The sequence below is a fragment of the Phascolarctos cinereus genome, unplaced genomic scaffold (genome assembly GCF_003287225.1).
Source record: "Phascolarctos cinereus isolate Bilbo 61053 unplaced genomic scaffold, phaCin_HiC Scaffold_5;HRSCAF=322, whole genome shotgun sequence".
In the NCBI taxonomy this organism is placed as follows: Eukaryota; Metazoa; Chordata; class Mammalia; order Diprotodontia; family Phascolarctidae; genus Phascolarctos; species Phascolarctos cinereus.
In genome coordinates this window covers 251,700,721-251,720,081 of record NW_027555958.1, presented here as the reverse complement: position 1 = coordinate 251,720,081, position 19,361 = coordinate 251,700,721, and the positions used below count along the sequence as shown (strand labels likewise).

The window sequence follows — 19,361 nt, the reverse complement described above, 5'->3', positions numbered from 1 at the left end:
TCTGCTCAAGAATCCTCCTTGCTTACTGAATAAAGCATAAATTCCCTAGAGTGGTAGTGGAAGGTCTGAGATGTACTTCAAAGGCTGATTGGCTTGGCTTCCTGCCTTTCCAGGCACCTATCCCACTGATCAGTGAAGCTCTCCACTTTCCTTCTACTACCACTTCATATCAGCTGAACAGTGAGGATCTACTCAGGGATGGGCTCTGGTTGCCCCTGAAGGCCTTCTGTGTCTGCTGCCAGCTTCTTTCTTCTCAGTGCTCATGACTAGTCATTTAGGGTATAGACCAAAACCATGCCAATATAATAAAAATGCCAATGCTACCAAAATTAACTTATATTTTTAATGCTATACTAATTAAACAATCAAAAAGATACTTTACAGAACTTGACAAAATAATGACAAAATTCATCTGGAAAAACTAAAGATCTAGAATATCAAGAGAAGTAAAAAGAAGTAAGGATAAAGAGAGATTAGCACTTCTATACCTCAAACTATATTATAAAGCAACAGTTACCAAAACCATCTTGTATTGGTTAAATAGAGAGATAAATCAATGGAATAGCTAGCCAAGGAGATTCAGAAACAATGGAACTTAATAACCAGTGTTTGATAAAGTGGAAAACATAAATTACCTAGGGAAAACACTTCTGATCTGATAACATCTGCTGGGAAAATCGGAAAGCAGTTTGGCAGAAATTAGGCTTAGACTAACATTTAAACTACACTCCACAATTCTAAATGGATATGCAACTTTAATATTGTAATATAAAAGACAAAAAAAAATTAGAAGAACAAATCATACACCTCTTACAGCTATGGGTAAGACGTATTCTTTTTTTAAAAAATTAATTTATTTTTAGTTCTCCACATTCACTTCCATAAACTTTTGAACTTTAAATTTTCTCCATCTCCCTTCCCTCCCCCCTCCACAAGACAGTGTGCAATCTACTATAGGCTCTATATATACATTCTTATTATACATATTTTCACATTTGTCATGTTGTAAAGAAGAATTAGAATGAATGGAAAGAACCTAGAGAAAGAAGAAACAAAAAAAAAAGAGAGAGCAACTAGTATGCTTCCATCTGCATTCAAACTCCGTAGTTCTTTCTCTGAGTGTGGATAGCATTTTCCATCATGAGTCTTTTGGAGCTGTCTTAGATCTTTGTATTGCTGAGAAGAGCTAAGTCTATCAAAGTCAGTCATTGTACAACATGGCTGTTACTGTGTACAACATTCTCCTGGTTCTGCTCACTTCACTCAACATCAGTTCATACAAGTCTTTCCAGGTTTTTCTGAAGTCTGCCTACTCATCATTGCTTATAGCACAATAGTATTCCACTACATTCACATACCACAACTTGTTCAGCCATTTCCCAAATGATGGGCATTCCCTCAATTCCCAATTCTTTGCCACCACAGAAAGAGCTGCTATAAATATTTTTGTACATGTGGGTCCTTTTCCCATTTGTATGATCTCTTTGGGATACAGCCCTAGAAGTGCTATTGCTGGGTCAAAGGGTATGCACATTTTTATAGCCCCTTGGGCATAGTTCCAAATTGCTTTCCAAAATGGTTGGATCATTTCACAATTCCACCAACAATGCGTTAGTGTTTCAATTTTCCCACATCTTCTCCAACATTTATCATTTTCTTGTTTTGTCATGTTGTCCAATCTGATATGTATGAGGTAGTACCTCAGAGTTGTTTTGGTTTGCACTTCTCTAATCAATAGTGATTTAGAGCAGTTTTCATATGACTATAAATGGCCTTAATTTCTTCATCTGAGAACTGCCTGTTCATATCCTTTGACCATTTATCAAGTAGGGAATGTCTTGTAGTCTTATAAATTTGACTTAATTCTCTGCATATTTTAGAAATGAGGCTTCTGTCAGAGATACTGGTTACAAAAATTCTTTCCCAATTTTCTACTTCCTTCTAATCTTAGTTGCATTGGCTTTGTTTGCAAAAACTTTTCAATTTAATGTAATCAAAATTATCCATTTTGCTTTCATAATGTTCTCTATCTCCTGTTTGGTCATGAATTCTTCTGTTCACCATAAATCTGATAGGTAAACTATTCCTTGCTTTCCCAGTTTGCTTACAGTATTGGCCTTTGTATCTAAATCATGAACCCATTTTGACTTTATTTTGGTATATGGTGTGAGATTTGGGTCTATGCCTAGTTTCTGCCATACTCTTTTCCAGTTTTCCCAGCAGTTTTTCTCAAAGAGTGTTCTTATCCCAGAAGCTGGGGTCTTTGGGTTTATCAAATAAATTACTATAGTCATTGACTACTGTGTCTTGCATATAACCTATTCCACTGATCCACCACCTATTTCTTAGCCAGTACCAAGCAGTTTTGATGATTGCTGCTTTATAATACAATTTAAGATCTGGAAGCTAGGCCACCTTCCCCTGCATTTCTTTTCATTACTTCCTTGATATTCTGGACCTTTTGTTATTCCAAATGAATCTTGTTATTATTTTTTCTAACTCTATAAAATAATTTTTTGGTAGTTTGATTGGTATGGCACTGAATAAGTAAATTAGCTTAGGTAGAATTGTCATTTTTATTATATTAGCTCGCCTACCCATGAGCAACTGATGTTTTTCCAGTTATTTAGATCTGACTTTATTTGTGTGGAAAGTGTTTTGTAATTGTGTTCATATAGTTCCTGGGTTTGTTTCGGGAGGTAGACTCCTAAATATTTTATAATGTCTACAGTAACTTTAAATGAAATTTTTCTTTCTATCTCTTGCTGTTGGACTTTGTTGGTAATATATAGAAATGCCAATGATTTATGTGGGTTTATTTTATAGCCTGTAACTTTGCAAAAGTGTTTACTTTTTCAGGTAGTTTTTTTACTTGATTCTCTAGGATTCTCTAAGTATATCATCATATGTTCTGCAAAGAGTGATAGCTTTGTTTCTTCTTTGCCTATTCTAATACCTTCAATTTTCTTTTTCTGCTCTTATTGCTAAAGCTAATGTTTCCAGTAGAATACTGAACAATGTGATGATGATGGACATCCTTGTTTCAACCCTAATCTTACTGGAAATGCTTCTAGCTTATCCTCATTACATATGGTGCTTGCTGAAGGTTTTAGGTAGATGCTACTTATTATTTTAAGGAATGCTCCATTTATTCTTATGCTCTCTAGTGTTTTTAATAGGAATGGGTGTTGTATTTTTTCAAAAGCTTTTTCTGCATCTATTAAGATGATCATGTGGTTTTTGTTAGTTTTGTTGCTGATATTGTTGTACCGAGAAATCAGCGAGGGAGACCCAGACGCAATTTAAAATGTGGACTTATTAGCGCGCGGCTGCAAGGGGTATGCACACCCAAATTAAGCAGCCCCGATCAGGGGTTGAGCTAGGGTTTATATGGAAAACAGCGTGGGAAAGAAATGCCAGGAGCACGGATGAGGTAATCCAAAGGTGCAGGTGTCTTTGGGGGCTCTGGATGTGAAAGTACAGGGAGTATACTGGACAAGGAGGGAGATGACAGAAGTATGGATCTTTGGAGTCTGGCAGGAGGAAGAGTCCTTGGGCTGGCCAAGAACAAAACTCCTTGGGCTGGGCAAGGCACCCCTCTCCCTCTGTCTTGATGGGAGAATGTTCTGCAACAAGGGAAAGACTTCTTACAAGACAGGAGCTTACTAAGGAATTAGGAGGCTTCCAGAGACATGATCTGAGGGCTGGGGCCTGAGAAGCTCTGTGTAGCTGTACCAGGGGAGAGATAAGGGTCATGCTAAGGCCCATGCATGAATAACTGCTAGGCAGTGTCCTTGGGCTGGGGAGTGGTTGTCAGAGACAGTGTTTCTGAGACTAGGGAGAAATTGGGGCACAAGTACAAGCACAAGCACCTGAGCACCCCATCATTACAGGTCAGAGATCATACAAACCAGAGCAGGTGGCCTGGTCTCTAGCATATACTATGATTATCTAAAGCAATTATGTTGCAAGCTTTTCTGTCCACTTGCGTGGGAGGTATGTGCTGTGCTAAGCTGTGCAGTAGTATATTCCACCATTATCTAGATTTTTCAGGCAGAGAGACCTGGGGCAGGAGGGAGCAACAATTTCTGTTTTGCATGGTTTAAGGGGCCTGTTTCTAAGACAGTAAAATAATGTCCTGTATTACAATATGATCAATTATGCTGATAGTTTTCCTAATACTGAACCAGTCCTGCATTCCTGTTATAGTGTATTATTATAGTGTATTTCTGGTTATAGTGTATTATTCTTGTGATAATTTGCTATAATCTATTTGCTAATATTTTACTTAAAATTACTGCATCTAAATTCATTAGGGAAATTGGTCTACAATTTTCATTCTCTGTTTTGACTCTTCCCGGGTTAGGTATCAGCACCATACTTGTATCTTAGAAAGAATTTGGTAAGACTCCTTTGGCTATTTTCCCAAATAGTCTATATTGTATTGGAATTAATTGTTCTTTAAATGTTTGATAGAATTTGCTTGTAAATCCATCTGGCCCTGGAAATTTTTTGCTAGGAAGTTCATCAATGGCTTGTTCAATTTCTTTTTCTGAGATGGGGTTATTTAAGTATTTTACTTCCTCTTCTATTAATCTGGGCAATTTACAATTTTGTAAATATTCATCTATTTCACTAAGATTGTCAAATTTATTGGCATACATTTGGACAAAATAGTTCCTAATTATTGTTTTAATTTTTTCTTCCATGGTGGTGGATTCACTCTTTTCATTTTTGATACTGGTAATTTGGTTTTCTTCTTTCTTTTTTTTTTTTAATTAAATTAACCAAATGTTTATCTATTTTATTGTGGTGTTTTTTTTTTTATAAAACCAGCTCTCAGTTTTATTTACAAATTCAATAGTTTTTTCAATTTCATTAATTTCTCTTTTGGTTTTCAGTATTTACAATTTGGTGTTTAATTGAGGATTTAAAATTTGTTCTTTTTCTAGTTTTTCTAGGTTTTTTAGTTGTATGCCCAATTCATTGACCTCTTCTTTCTCTATTTTATTCATGTAAGGGTTTAAAGATGTAAAACTTCCCCTAAGTGCTTTCACTGTATCCCATAAGTTTTGGTATGTTGTCTCATTATTGTCATTCTCTTGAATGAAGTTATTGATTGTTTCTATGATTTGTTGTATGACCCATTCATTTTTTAGGATTAGATTATTTAGTTTCCAATTATTTTTTAGTTCATTTTTCCTTGGCCCTTTAATACACATAATTTTTATTGCATTATGATCTGAAAAGGATGCATTTAATATCTCTGCCTTTGTGCATTGGATTGTGAGGTTTTTATGCCCTAGTATATGGTCAGTTTTTGTGTATGTGCCAGGTACAAGCATTTTGGAAAGCAAGTTGGGATTATGCTAACAAAGTGGCTTAAATGTCCATATCCTTTGAACCAGAGACACCATTACTAAATTTATACTCCAAGGAAGTCATTGATAAGAAAAAAAAAAGTCCCCATAGGCTCCAAAATATTTAAAGCAGCATTTTTTATGATAGCTAAAAATTGGAAACAAAGTAGATGCTCATCAACTGGGGTATGACTAAGCAAACTACTATGTTGTAAGAAATTATATATTTGATGAATGTAGCGAAGCATGAAAAGATCTATATGAACAGATGTAGAATGAAGTAAGCAGGGCCACAAAAACAATATACACAAACAATTACAGCAATGTAAATGGAAGGAATGACACCCCCCAAAGTCAAAAGTAAATGTAACAAAATTATAAAAATCAAACAGGACTTGAATGAAGAGATATGAGAAGATACCCCTAACCTACACCTTTGTGAAAGTGGGAGGTCCATAGGTGTTACACTTTGCATATGTTTTTGGGCTTCTCTGACTTTTTTTCCTCTCTAAACAACCCCCCAACTATTTGTTATATAATATGGCTCTCTGGGAGTGAGAAAGAGAGAGGGATACTATAATGGTATAAGAAACAGAAAATATCAATAAAAACTTATTTATTAAAAAAAATAGAGTAGTCAGGACTAAGGAACAGGGGGAAAAGTTTTCCTTTTTTTGTTTTTATTTTTTGGTAGAAGAAATAAACTTGTTAGAATCTAACATCAAACACAGGGGCATTATTGCCTAGCATAAGACCTCAATTTGTAGATTGACAAATGTCTATTTCCATCTCACTCCCTTCTGAAAAACACCCCAGGACTCTATTGTCAGTCATTCAATAAACATTTATTAAAGTTTGTCATTACATGCGAGATACTGTGCTAAGCAATGGGAATACAAAGAAAGGTAAAAAGTTAGTCCCTGCTCACAAGGAGCTAACAATCCAATAGAATGGACAACATACCAACAGCTAAGTACAAACAAGCCATATACAGAATAAACAGGAAAAAATCAACAGAAGGAAGGCACTAACAAGGAGGCCAGTGTCAGTGGATTACAAAGCAGGGCAGAGTGTGAGGTATAACAAGACTGGAAAGTGTACTTCTCTAGTCCCTGGTTTCTTCCATGACCCCAAGTAAGACCGTGTGAGAAATAACTCAGACTCAGGAGGGATGAAGTTAAAAGCCCAGTTTATTACACAGCGGGTGTCCTAATGACTAGGACATATTGTACGAAACCAGGAGTTCACTATTTATCTCTAATCCTGGCTGTTTCCTCATTGGCTGAGTACTCTAGAGTGTACAACTTTCTGGTACGCCTGTTACACATTACTCCTTGACATATCTCTCCTCCTTCTTCATACATCCCATGTTCAGAAAATGGTGTCTTAGTCCCTACTGAAGGTGGAGAAGCTAATATTTATAAGCCTATTAAGCATGGGCACTAAGCAAAGCTTAACCTTTGTCCTACTTACTAACTTTTAACAGCAAAACAAGATTAAGACCAGCTTAATTCCATTTTACTTCCTTACTTTTAGCAGTTGTTTCAATTTTATGGATTCTTTTGTTCTACTTAACTAAATTCTATTAGCAAAACAAGATAAGATTTTTATCCTGTTTTACTTAGTTACTTTTCTTGCTGTTTGCTCCAAATTTATGGGAACAAACATTTTCGATATATCTCAGACCGTGAGTGGTGGGGGCTTATTTGGTTACGTGACTGGCTTTGAGGGTTCCTGAGTTTTCAGTGTTCCTGAAGCTGTGGGAGGGATCAGAGTGCGTCTGCTTCTCAGGAAAACAAGAGAAGATAGATCCCTGGGACTGGAATGTTGCATCTTTCCTCCAGCCCCCAAATTTCAGCTCAGGTTTGTCTGATTGTGTTTCTTCTAGCAGCTGAAACTGGGAAGGAGTTTGATTCCTCACTATCCTGTACATTGTCTGGCTTTACAATGCCAAGGATACACATGGGCTGGGGACAGACACTCAGCTTAGGTCTGCAACTGGGTTGTCTTGAGATTTTTCTGAGACTATTTCCCCATATCTGTGAATGTCAGCAATTCTACCAGCCGCACACCTGCTTTATCAGCAGAGGAAAGTGAGCTAGGAAAGAAGGACTAAGAAATACTTCGGCCAGATGGGCAAATTTCAGGGCAGACAATTCACCCCACTCACCCTACTACATACATCCTCCCTGCCACCCCAATCTCCCTTTCTCTCTCCCTTAATTTATGAATATAGTGAAGCCAGATCCTTCCCATAACTATCTATCCGTGAGAAATATAACAAAAATGTTTTTTTCCCATAAATTTGGAGCAAACACCAAGAAAAGTAACTCAGTAAAACAAAATACAGTAGGTCTCTTGTTTTGCTGATAGAAGTTAGTTAATCAGAACAAACAATTCCATAAAATTGAAACAACTGCTAAAAGTAACTAGGTAAAATAGGATAAAGCTGGTCTTATCTTGTTTTGCTGATAGAAGTTAGTAACTAGGACAAAGGTTGAGCTTTGCTTAGAGTACCCATGCTTAATAGGCTTATAAATATTAGCTTCTCCACCTCCAGAAGGGGCTAAGACACCATTTTCTGAACACGGGATGTGTGAAGAAGGAGGAATGGTGTGTCAAGGAGTAGATGTGCAATAGGCGTACCAGAAAGTTGTACTCAGCCAATGAGGAAACAGGAGGGACTTTGTGGCCAGGATTAGAGATAAATAGTGAACTCCTGCTTTGGTACAGTGTGTCCTAGTCCATAGGACATTGCGGTTGCCACTGCATAATAAACTGGGCTTTTAACTTCATCCCTCCTGAATCTGAATGAGTTATTTCTCACATCTGTTTGGCTTCCACTTCCCTAGGGTTCTTCTGGCTGCTAACTCCTTTGGCGACTTCTCACTGAAGCTATCATCTTCTCTCATCTCTTTCCAGGCTTGCAGCCACACTGGCTCATACAGGACACCAGCAACCAAAATATTTCAGCTCCTTGTCCCCTCTACCCTTTCCCCTCTCTCTTCCAGGTCTGTTCTCCTCTCATAAGGCTAGTCCTATCCATCTGCTGTCCTGGGCAGGGGTTGGCTACATAGCTGTTCTCATGGTGGTCAGTCTCACAGAGACACTGGAGGCAAAGCCCTGACTCTTCAGATGCAGAGTCAGAAGAAATTTATCAAATTAATGTTAGGACACAGGTGAAGGAAGGGTCTGAGGCAGGAGCTGGATATCCAGCTTTCAGCCCTTGGTTTCAGGAATGAGGGGAGGGAGGTGCAGAAGACCTTTAGGAGCAACTGGAGCCCGCCCCGAATGAATCTTCAGTGTTCAGCTGGTGTGAAGTGGTAGTGGAAGGTCTGAGACATACTTCAGAGGCTGATTGGCTTGCACCTGACCTTGTGCTTGAGCTGTCTAGGCTTCTTGCCTTTCTGGCACCCACCCCATTGGTCAGTGAAACTCTCCACTTCCCCACTTTTAAGTTCCCTCTCTAGCTCCATCCTTTCCAGTCCCAGGTCCAGACCTGGCCTATCTGCAACTTCCCACTTCTACTAGGTGATCCCAGGCCTCTCTCCTTCCAACTCTGCTCCCTCAGTTTGATGGGCTGATGTCCAGTGAAAGAGGAAACTAGAGGAGACTCTAGATCTCCTACTGATGGAATCCTAATAAAGCTACCCTCACCCCCCAAATTCTAACTTCCTTATGGGACTCATTGAACAGCAGACATGTCCTGACTTAACCACACCACCCCAGACTCAATCATAGGTCTCACTGAACAGCAGGCCCATTGTCCCTACCTAATCACTGCCCTCCCTACTCAATATCCTAACTTCCTCATTGTATGCTTCACTGCCCCACTAGAACAGCCGGTGTCCATGTGATGGAATGCTAGCCACTTCTCTAGCTAGCCATTGTCCCCAGACCCATTTCTCATATTTCCCACAGAAACAGCAGGTGTGTCCATGTACTCAACCACAACCACAACCACCTCCATCTAATCTGACAGGACCATGATAACTAGGCAATCAGAAAGCAGCACAAGCAGGATACCTGAGCAGGATGTGGACCCCAGAACAATAGAAGAGACTTTCCCTGAGTAGGCACCTGTTCATTAATAGCAAAAGGTGTCCTTTAGGTGAACTTATGACATAGAGAGGTTTATTATAATATCATTATCATATATTAATGCCTCTCTTTGGGCTTTTCCATATGCATATGTGCACATAATCATATGTGCAGTTCCACTGAGGCCAGGACCCTCCCCTATTACCTAATCTCCTGCCATACCCCTCCTACCTTTTTAATATTCATAATTTCTGTAGTATAATCAGCATCATTACAATATAAAATTGCCTGTCTTGTCTTACTGAAGCTTGGAACACAGCCAACTTCATGAGAGGCATCACTCTCAATAAATGCCTTCACTTGGATTGGAGGTGGTCTGAGTCTGAATTCTTTGAGACAACCCCCATAATATACCATGAAACTGCAACACTATAATTCTCAAAGACAAAGAATCCACCACAAACATACACACTATTGTCCTATAAGTGACTTTGGGTCTCCTCTTTCCTTGCCTTCCCTGCTTCTGGACTTTGGCAGAGGCTCCAACCCTATGTGCAATGAAGACACATGGCAGGTATAGAAAAGGAGGTTAGGTCCTGCTTCCATTCTTCCCCAGATCTTGACTTGCTCCTTATTGGAGAGTAGGTTCAGGGATCTTTTCAGGAGCTGGAGTTCTATGTGTCATCTGAAAAGGGTATGTGTGTATGTATGTGTGTGGACTGCTCTGTAAAAGCCCTGTATATGTTTTTTTTGGTGGCATGGGGGAGGCTGAGTGGGTCTGTATGTGATAAAACCTTTGCCTCGAAGTGGGGCTCCCCAATCTGAGCAGAGCCCAGGTGGAAGAGCTTGCAAAGATTCTATGTAGATGACTAATGTGGAAATGTGTTTAATATGATTGTACATGTATAACCTATATCACATTACTTGCTATCTTGGGGAGGGGAGAGGGGAGGAAGGGAGGGAGAGAAATATTTTGGAACTCAAAATCTTATAAAAATGAATGTTGAAAAAATAAAAAAAAAACAAAAAAAGACTATGTAGAGCTCTCTTTTTTTCTGGCTGTAATCACAGTAAGTGTAGAAGAAAAGAAGAAGCTACCATCTGTTCCAGAATCTCTTCTGGAAAAGTGAAAGGCCTTTGAAATACTGAAGGCAAGATGCCAAAAGAAGAAGATAGCTATATAACTGTAAAAAAAAGCTCCATAAGATATGAAGAAAAGAAATCTATGAAAAAGCTAAATCCTGCCATAAGGAGTACAGGCAGATGTACTGAAACAAAATCTGTCTGGCTAGAATGGCACACAAACTTGTCAACTACTAGTACCTGATGAACCCAAGTTAGTTTTAGGTATTAATGATATTAGCTCAAAGATCCCTAAAGTATTGCAGCTTCTTCCTCTTCATTCAATCTTCAGTGGCACTTTTGTTAAGCTTAATTCCACTTCAATGAATGTGCCGAGGACTGTGGAACCATGCAATGGCATGGGGTTACCCAAAGGGGAAATCTGTGAATGACTCCATTGATAAACAAGAAACAGAGAATTGTCCTGATAATGCCCTTATTGTAAAATCTCTTGCAAAATATGGGATTATTTACACGGAGGACTTGATCCATGTTGTCTACACTGTTGCCAAGCCTTCAAAGTTGTCAAAACTTTTTGTGCCCTTCAAATTATCTTTTCCAGGGCAGCTAGGTGGCGCAGTGTATAGAGCACCAGCCCTGGATTCAGGAGAACCTAAATTCTAATGCAGACTCAGACAGGTAACACTTAGTAGCTGTGTGACCCTGGGCAAGTCACTTAACTCTATTGCCTAGCCAAAAAAAAATCTTTTCCAAGGGGTGGAATGAAGGAAAAAGACTATACATTTTTGGGAAGGCGGAGATGCTGGAAACAGATCAGTAGGCTTTTTAGAAGAATGAACTAATGGTCTCTACCATGATTATTTTTCTAATGGTCTGTTAAAAAAAAATAAAAAACCTACATAGAATGCCTCATTCCAGCTCTGGAAGAACTTAAAGAATGTCTCTGAACTGCCACCTCTTCCTGGCCTAGGAGCTGCTAAATTCAAAGTCCAGTCCTCCTTTCCCCACCCATATCCCTCCTTTGAGGAAGATGATATCTTCCAGCCCACCCCCACGGTGATGGCGGGGGAGAGGGGGGAAGGAGGGAGGGGACAAATAAAAAGTATTGTCTTCCTTATGCTTGTGTGGTGGGATGGGAATTGGGGAAAACAGATGCCCAAGAAGTCCCTGATGAGAGCAGGGCAGGAAAATACAAGATCTCTCCTACCCTTGGTAAGGACTCTGATGTCCAGCTCCCAAGCTCTTCTAAATACCTCCCATCAGGGATCCTGGACCTTGGTCCCCCCAGTGCCCTACCTCCTACAACTGACTGCTTTCTATTTTGCCCCAAGATTAACCAGAAAAGTAAGTCAGAGGTCAAAAACTAGTCTGAAGTGTAAGCCAAAGGAAGTTTGGGAATATTTCAGAGCCTCAGAACGCTCCAGACCTTTCCTCTGTTGACAGGTGCCACTGAACCTGTTCCCATCCCTTTCTACTTTCACTGTCCCTTAAGATTTCATTCCTCAGCTTCCCTCTGATCACTTTTTTTCCCTAACAGGTCTAACTTTCGCTGTCTCCCACCATGAAGACCTTGAAGAAGCAGAGAATAGAAAAAGTCAGCGTTTATCAATTTTTACTCAACTACCTCTTCATGGGTGAGGCTGGCCTCATGGGTCGTTGAAGAGATAGGAGATTTGAGGTGGGGAGGGTATGAGTAGGGAGTGTGGGGGAGAGGGGCTCCTGGACACTTGGGTCTTAAAAGTCTAATCTTTGTCTCCCAACTTCCACCCCTTCTTCTCTCTTTACAAGCCTCTTCTTCTCCCTTCTCCTCTTCTTTCTCCTCTTTACGTCGTTCTGGTTTCTCTCCGTTCTTTACGTGGTGTGGCTTTATCTAGATTGGGATACACCAGAGAGAGGTAAGGAAGGACTTAAAGGGAGGGAAAATGAGGGAGAGTTGAGTGGGGGAAGGGCGCCTCTCAGACTTCAGCTCTCCGCCTCCCCCCTCTCCTCCTTGCAGGCGGTCGGCGCTTGGAATGGATGAGGAAGTGTAAGGTTTGAGAACATTTTAGAGATTACTTTCCCATCAAGGTGAGAGAGGGGTATTGGGCGTACCTGTCCCCCATTTCCTAATACTATCCCTCACTGTTTAATCACCCTATCCTCCTGATCATTCGTTCTTCCTTTCTCTCTTAATTTGCTAATATATAAAATTTGTGTTTGAGGTACAGTAATACAAGGGAGGTGGTGGTGGGGTGGTGGTATGTGTGTAAAGGTTGGGATGGTAAAAGAAGGTTTTCCCATTCCAAAAGAGGCTGTTCTTTTATTGACTCCCAGTAGAGATTAAATTCTTAAATTCTCCTGCTAGCTCTTGGGAGGGGCGGGGGCGGGACGCTAGGGGTTAGGTGGGAGGAAGGGCTCTCTAATTTTAGGCTTTTAACCAGAGAAGTTTGGGGCGGGGTTCGGTGTTGGTGCTTCAGCCCATGTTGCTCCGTTCTCTATCCCCACACTCACGCCTTCCCCTCAAAGCTGGTGAAGACAGCAGAACTGCCCCCAGACAGAAACTATGTGCTGGGCTCACACCCTCATGGGATCATATGCGCTGGAGCTTTTTGTAATTTTGGCACCGAGAGCACTGGCTTTTCCCGTCAATTCCCGGGTCTTCGGCCTTTGCTGTGTGGACTGGCGTGCCTCTTTCGAGTCCCGGCATACCGGGACTACCTCATGAGCTTTGGTGAGTGTATATGCATGCACGCGTGTGCGTGTGTGTGTTTGTAATTGTCGTGGGGAGCAGACGGCTTTCGAGTTCGGTGTACCGGGATTACATCATGACCTGCGATAAGTGTATATGCATGCATGAGTGAGTGTGGGGGGGGGGTGAGGGAAGGAAAAGGACCTCACCATCTCACCAAGGGCAAGGGGGAATATTGGCAGAGAAGACTCTTGGGTCCTGGAGTCAGTCTGTCCCCAGGGATATGCTCAGTGAGCCGTCATAGCCTGGACTTCTTGCTGTCGCGGCCCCAGCTTGGCCAGGCTGTGGTCATCGTGGTCGGGGGTGCTGAAGAGGCATTGTACTCGGTCCCTGGAGAGCATTGCCTCAAACTACTGAATCGGAAGGGGTTCGTGCATTTGGCCCTGAGGCATGGGTAAGTTTGCTGATATCAAGGCAAAAGAATGGCCCTGGAGGTTGCCTATAAGAAGGGGGTTGGGGGTGAACCAGCGTTAAAAACAAAGGCATTGAACTGGTGGTGAGTTTTACGAAACACGAAGTTGGGGTTCACACACCCTAGTGGTAAGTTTGAGACTTAGTCCCTTGTTGGTCAATGAAAATGCCATCTTCTAGCGTAGTGCTATAGAAGGACACTTGGACTTGGGAAACATAAAACCTGGTCTCAATTTAGCTGTGTAACCAAATGCAGGCCTCTCTGGGTCTCATGTTCCTCCTTAAAACTTAAGAGATTACCCTAAGGTGCCTTCTACCTCTTGCTATGCTATATATGGTTCTAAGTTTCACTAAATGAGATAATGAAAAGTAAGTCTTAAATTCTAATAAAAATACAATAACTACTTATTAAGCACCTACTTATGTAGAGAGGATATTTAGTTGTCAGTGGAAATACAAAGTTTAAAACAAACATGGGCCCTTCGCTTTTTGAATTTACGGTTTAGTAGGTAAGATAATACCTAAAAAGATATAGCTATAATGCATATTGCTTGACAAAATGCATTTAAATTACAAAAAATGCTTTGAGAAGGAAGAGAGTACTGATGAGGATGGGATCTAGACCCCGAAAAGGAAAAACCCTGGACTTTTCCCACGTGGCCAGTTCTCTGGCATTGGCCTGAGGCTATTTGTGGCTACACCCAATCTCCCAATTCTCTGTTACACTTAATCTAGCCTAGCCCTCCCTATGGCCCCAGGCCATTTCCCCATGCTTAATCTTATCTAGGCTCCATTCTCCCTCGCCCAAGTGGTCCAGGTCCCTGGAGTTCTATTACCTCATAGACTACTTGGCCACTCCTAGATTCCTCCCACAGTCTTCTTTCGGGCAGGACCCTTATGTTGTGATTTTGAGGTCCCTGCACCTCCAAACCTAGATTCCTCCCACAGTCTTCTTTCGGGCAGGACCCTTATGTTGTGATTTTGAGGTCCCTGCACCTCCAAACCTCAACAGTACCAATAAGGGAGATCAGGGAAGCCTTCCTTAAGGAGTTTAATATTTTCATTGGCCTTTAAAAGATAGATAAGAATTCAAGGAAGGAGATTTCTGGCATCATGGAGAAAATATGAGTATACAGTCAGCGTTTGGGGAAGATAGAGTCCAGTTTGGCTGGGGTGTAGAGGGAAGTAATATGATAAAAAGCTGGAAAGGCGTGTGATGACAGTCTAAATGTCCAGTATTATTTTATTTGAGATAATATGACATAGGGGAACAGAATGTTAAACTTGGAGTCAGGAAAGTGAGGGAACAATTTAGAAGGTAACAAGCAGTAGACTAGACACTGTATTAAAATGCTTTACAAATATTACCTCCTTTGATCTTCACAACAGCCCTGGAAAGTAGGTGTTATTATTATTCCATTTTACAGTTTAACAGATTTGAAGTGACTTGCCCAGTATTACACAGTAAGTGTCTAAGCCCACATTTGAACTCAGTCTGGAGTCAGGTCTTCCTCCAGGCCCTGTCCATTGTGCCACTAGCTGCTTCTAATGGGTTCAGATCTCTATTCTGATGATGCCTTGCCAGGTGTATGGCCCTGGGACAAGTTAGAGGGTTTTAGATTTTGAGCTGGAAGAGGTCTTAGAGGTCATTGAAACCAACCCCCTTATTTTACAAGAAGAGGAGCTAAAGCCTAGAGAGATTAAATTAGTTGCTCTTGGTCACATAGCTAATAAATGTCTGAGTTGGAATTTGATTTGACCTAAGGTCTTCCTGAGTTTTTGCTCTACTTGCGGGAGCCTGAGATAACTCTGACCTAGGGGTATTAAGTGGGAAATCCTAGGTTGCAGTGGTAGAGTTCATATCCACATCCCATCATTAGTAACCTCTGAAGTCTGTACCTTTGGAGCAGCTACCAGCTGGAGTAGGAGTGTGGTGCTACAGCTGAAAGCAGCACACTGAGCTAGCTGGCCGTAGAGCCACTAACAGGATCCCAGTGTTCATCTCATCTTCACAGTCTTTGTGTTTGTGTTTGTTTTGGTCTTTCTCCTCTCTCCAGCTTCCAGGGTAATGGTGATGGGGGAGCCGGGGTGGGGTGAGGAATTAGGGCACCTCTGTCCTGACTTTGCCTGCCTCTTCTTTCCCTCCCTTAACCTGCCCTTAGGGCAACTAGGTGGCCCAATGGATAAAGTGTAGAGCCTTGGGATCAGGAAGACCTGAGTTCAAATCCTGTCTCTGACACTTAACTAGTTGTGTGACCCTAGGCAAGTCACTTAACCCTGTTTGCCTTAGTTTCCTCATCTATAAATGAGGAGAGGGCAAACCACTTTAGTATCTTTGCCCAAAAAACCTTAGATGGGGCTATGAAGAATCAGACATAACTGAAATGATTGAACAATAACAGATCTCTGTTCTACAGAGCCTCCCTGGTTCCTGTGTATTCCTTTGGGGAGAATGACATCTTCATGCAAGCATCATTTATGATAGGGTCCTGGCAGAGGGCTTTGCAGGAAGCCTTCAAGAGATTTTACCAGCTTTCCTCCCTGCATATTCTGGGGCTCTGGTCTCTTCTTCCCCTGGGGGCTGTTACCCTTCCCTGTGCCTATTACCACTGTAGGTGAGTTGCTTTTCCTCTAAAGTTGTTTGCCCTGGGTATGACGATCACCTCTTCTTGGCTGCCTTTTAACCCACAAACCCTTTTTCCCCTTTAGTGGGTCGCCCTATCCCAGTCCCCCATCATCCTAATCCAAGCCAAGAAGAGGTTGACTGGTACCACAGGCTCTACATGGAGGCCATAGAACAGTTTGAGGAACACAAAGAAAGCTGTGGAGTCTCTCCTTCTACCCATCTCACTTTTGTCTGAAGCTCTACCCTTGTGTCACCACCACCCACTACCTCAGCTCTATACATTTCCCTATCCTAGCCCTAGCCCTTTGCAGTACCAACAGGTGTGACCCTCAGAAGTGGATTGAGACCTGCCCCTGCTTAGAAAACATGCCTTCTCCCTCTAATAAATAGTCTTCCCTCCTCAGCACTCTTCCCTCACTCTGGTCACATGGAGGAATAAATCAAGTATAAAATGAGCACCTACTATGTTACTACTTTAGCTGTGATTGGCCTAGATAGAACATAGGAATGCCATCTACCCAGGAGCTAAGAAGCAATTAGAAAGCTCTATATAAAATGGTGTGAAATTGAGTGCTAGTCTGTGGGGGATCAGTAAAGATTAGAGCCCTCGGGAAAGCCATCTTGTGAGATGTGGGACCTGATCTGGATTTTGACAGCATTAGATAGGTAGAATCTGGCTATTCTGAGACCTTCCAAGATTTAGGTGGAGCTGGGGTAGAGAGAGGAGGGGGAAAATATAAATCTTTATTGTCTGGGAAGTAAACTTTGTTAGCTATGGGGGCAGCCTGACAAAGGAAAGCTTTGTTGCCCCCTGGGTAATAGCAAGAAATAAAGTTGGTTGTGTAGGGTGGGGTCAGATTACTTACTTGGATACTTGGCCAGAGGAAAAGGGAAAGGACTGGCTATGCTGAATTTGCCTCTCCCCTTGGATGAGGTATTAGAAATTCCTTGGAAAGGTAGAGGGAGCAGACAGTATTTGTTCCTAGGATGGGAGAATGATAAAATTAGAAAGGACCTTAGGAAAAAAAATCCAGTCTAGTTTTTTCATTTTACAGATGGAAACTTCATTTAGCCTGACATTCAAGGCTACATCGTCTGACAGTAACCTATTTTATGTCCTACCTTATCTATCAGCCTTATCTCCTTTGTCCTATACATAATTGTACATTTCAGCCAAACTAAATTGTGAATTCAATTAAAGGTTTATTCAGCTGAATTTATTACATACCTACTCTATGGTTCTTTGTCAAGGTTCCTTCCCAAGCACCATTGGTTCTGCCTCTGTCCCTATGTTACTATTTTCCAACAAAACACTTATAATGTTCTCCAAGTAGCCATATCCCTTTGGTTCCACTTCTACCAAGGTTTTGATGATTGCTCCAACTGTCATTGATTTCCCTTCTGAGTTCCTACAGCACCTATAATACCAAGTTGAATTTCTGTGAAAGTTTGGTAAAACATGGTCCTGGCCTTCTTGGAGCTCAACATGTTTCCACACACACACTTTGATATGCATTCTTCTACCTCTTTGCCTATGTTTATATCACTCTCCCTTCTTCAGTTTCCTCCCTCCTCTACCCATCCCTATCTCTGCCTGCTGAGGAGCCTTTTTTTCTTTTTAAAAAATTCTGAATGTAAACACCAAAAAAGAGAATTTCCATATATTCATCAGAACGTGAAAAAGAGGATAATGAACTTCCACTTCATGCTGCTTGTTTGAAAAAACCTAAATAATAAGTTTTTATGTTACTTTAAAAACTAATCTGCTTTTCTATGCTTTCTTGTCAATGTTTCCTTTTGTTGTCTTCTGTGCATTTTGAAAAATGTTTCAATGGGTTGTTTTTTTTTTAGTCAGGTTAACAAATATTTATTAAGCACCTACTGTATGTCCTTGCCAAGGTGAACCCTTCTACATCCAAAAATGATCCTATTTCATCTCATCTTCTCCAGCTGATTGTCCCCGCTATCATCCCTACTCTCACTTCTCTTTAATCTCTCCCTGTCTATTTGCTGCTTCTCTACTGCCTATAAATATGCCCTTATCTCTTCCATCCTCAAAAAGCCTTCACTTGATCCTTCCATTCCTGTTTTAATATCCCATATCTCTCTTGTCTTTAGTGGCTAAACTCTTTGTGAAGGTGGTCTACCATAAATGCCTTCAAAGTTTGCACATAATTTAAATTTTTTTAAACATATTTGATATTTTATTCCCCCCATTACGTGTAAAAACAATTTTAACATTTGTTTTCTAAAATTTTGAGTTTCAAATTCTCTCTTTCCCTTCCTCACCTCCTCCCTCCCTGAGACAGCAAGCAATTAGATATAGATTTGTAAGGTCTGGAATTCCCCTGGCTGGGGATCCCTGTACTTCCCTCATAATCGTGGGGTGGTTTTTTTATATCAAAGGAGGAGGCCAAGTATCTCCAGATTCATTATAGGTAGTAGTTTAATCAGTCATTATGAGTATTTACAAACAGGGGCAATCTTTGGTCTGGGGCCACAGCCAGACGGTTTAGTAGAGCCCCACAAAGAACTCCCACAATCCTTGTGGTAATTATAGAAAACAGACAGGCAGGAGGAACTAGAGAGTGCATCACTACTAATTGGTGGATATTTTTGGTTTTCTGTTTAGTAATGAGCTTGGGCGTTAAGCCAATGTTATGCCAAACATAAGTTTGTGTATTGATTATGTCCTGGTCACATATAGGTCAAAATATTCTCATTATAGCTTTTGCAGGTTATAGTATCTTAAGTTATGACTCAATGTCTAAAATATAATTCAGTCTAACTTATGACTGTTAATGGATCACCATATTTGGGCTTTTACCTTTCACAGAGTTTTAAGTTTTTGTGGCTTTTTTCCAATAGGAATCCTACAAGGTTATACATGTGCAGTCATTCAAAGCATATTTCCATATTAGTCATGTTGTGAAAGAAAACACAGACCAAAAAGACCCGAGAAAGATAAAGACAGTAAAAAAGAAGTACGCTTCAATTTGCATTCAGACTCCATCGGTTCTTTCTCTGGAGATGGATAGCATTTTTCCTCATGAGTCCTTTGGAACGGTCTTGGATTATTGTATTGCTGAGAATAGCTAAGTCATTCATCATG

General features: G+C 40.8%; 1 protein-coding gene across 1 annotated transcript; it reads left to right on the top strand.

Moving 5' to 3' along the window:
* The first annotated feature begins 12,045 nt into the window (after positions 1–12,045).
* On the top strand, positions 12,046–17,469 carry MOGAT3 (monoacylglycerol O-acyltransferase 3). Its single transcript, XM_020966463.2, is given in 8 exon segments — positions 12,046–12,118; positions 12,272–12,379; positions 12,481–12,551; positions 12,990–13,194; positions 13,432–13,606; positions 16,041–16,146; positions 16,148–16,238; positions 16,333–17,469. Coding segments are annotated over 8 exon segments (981 nt in total). The 3' UTR covers positions 16,485–17,469.
* Positions 17,470–19,361: the final 1,892 nt, after the last annotated feature.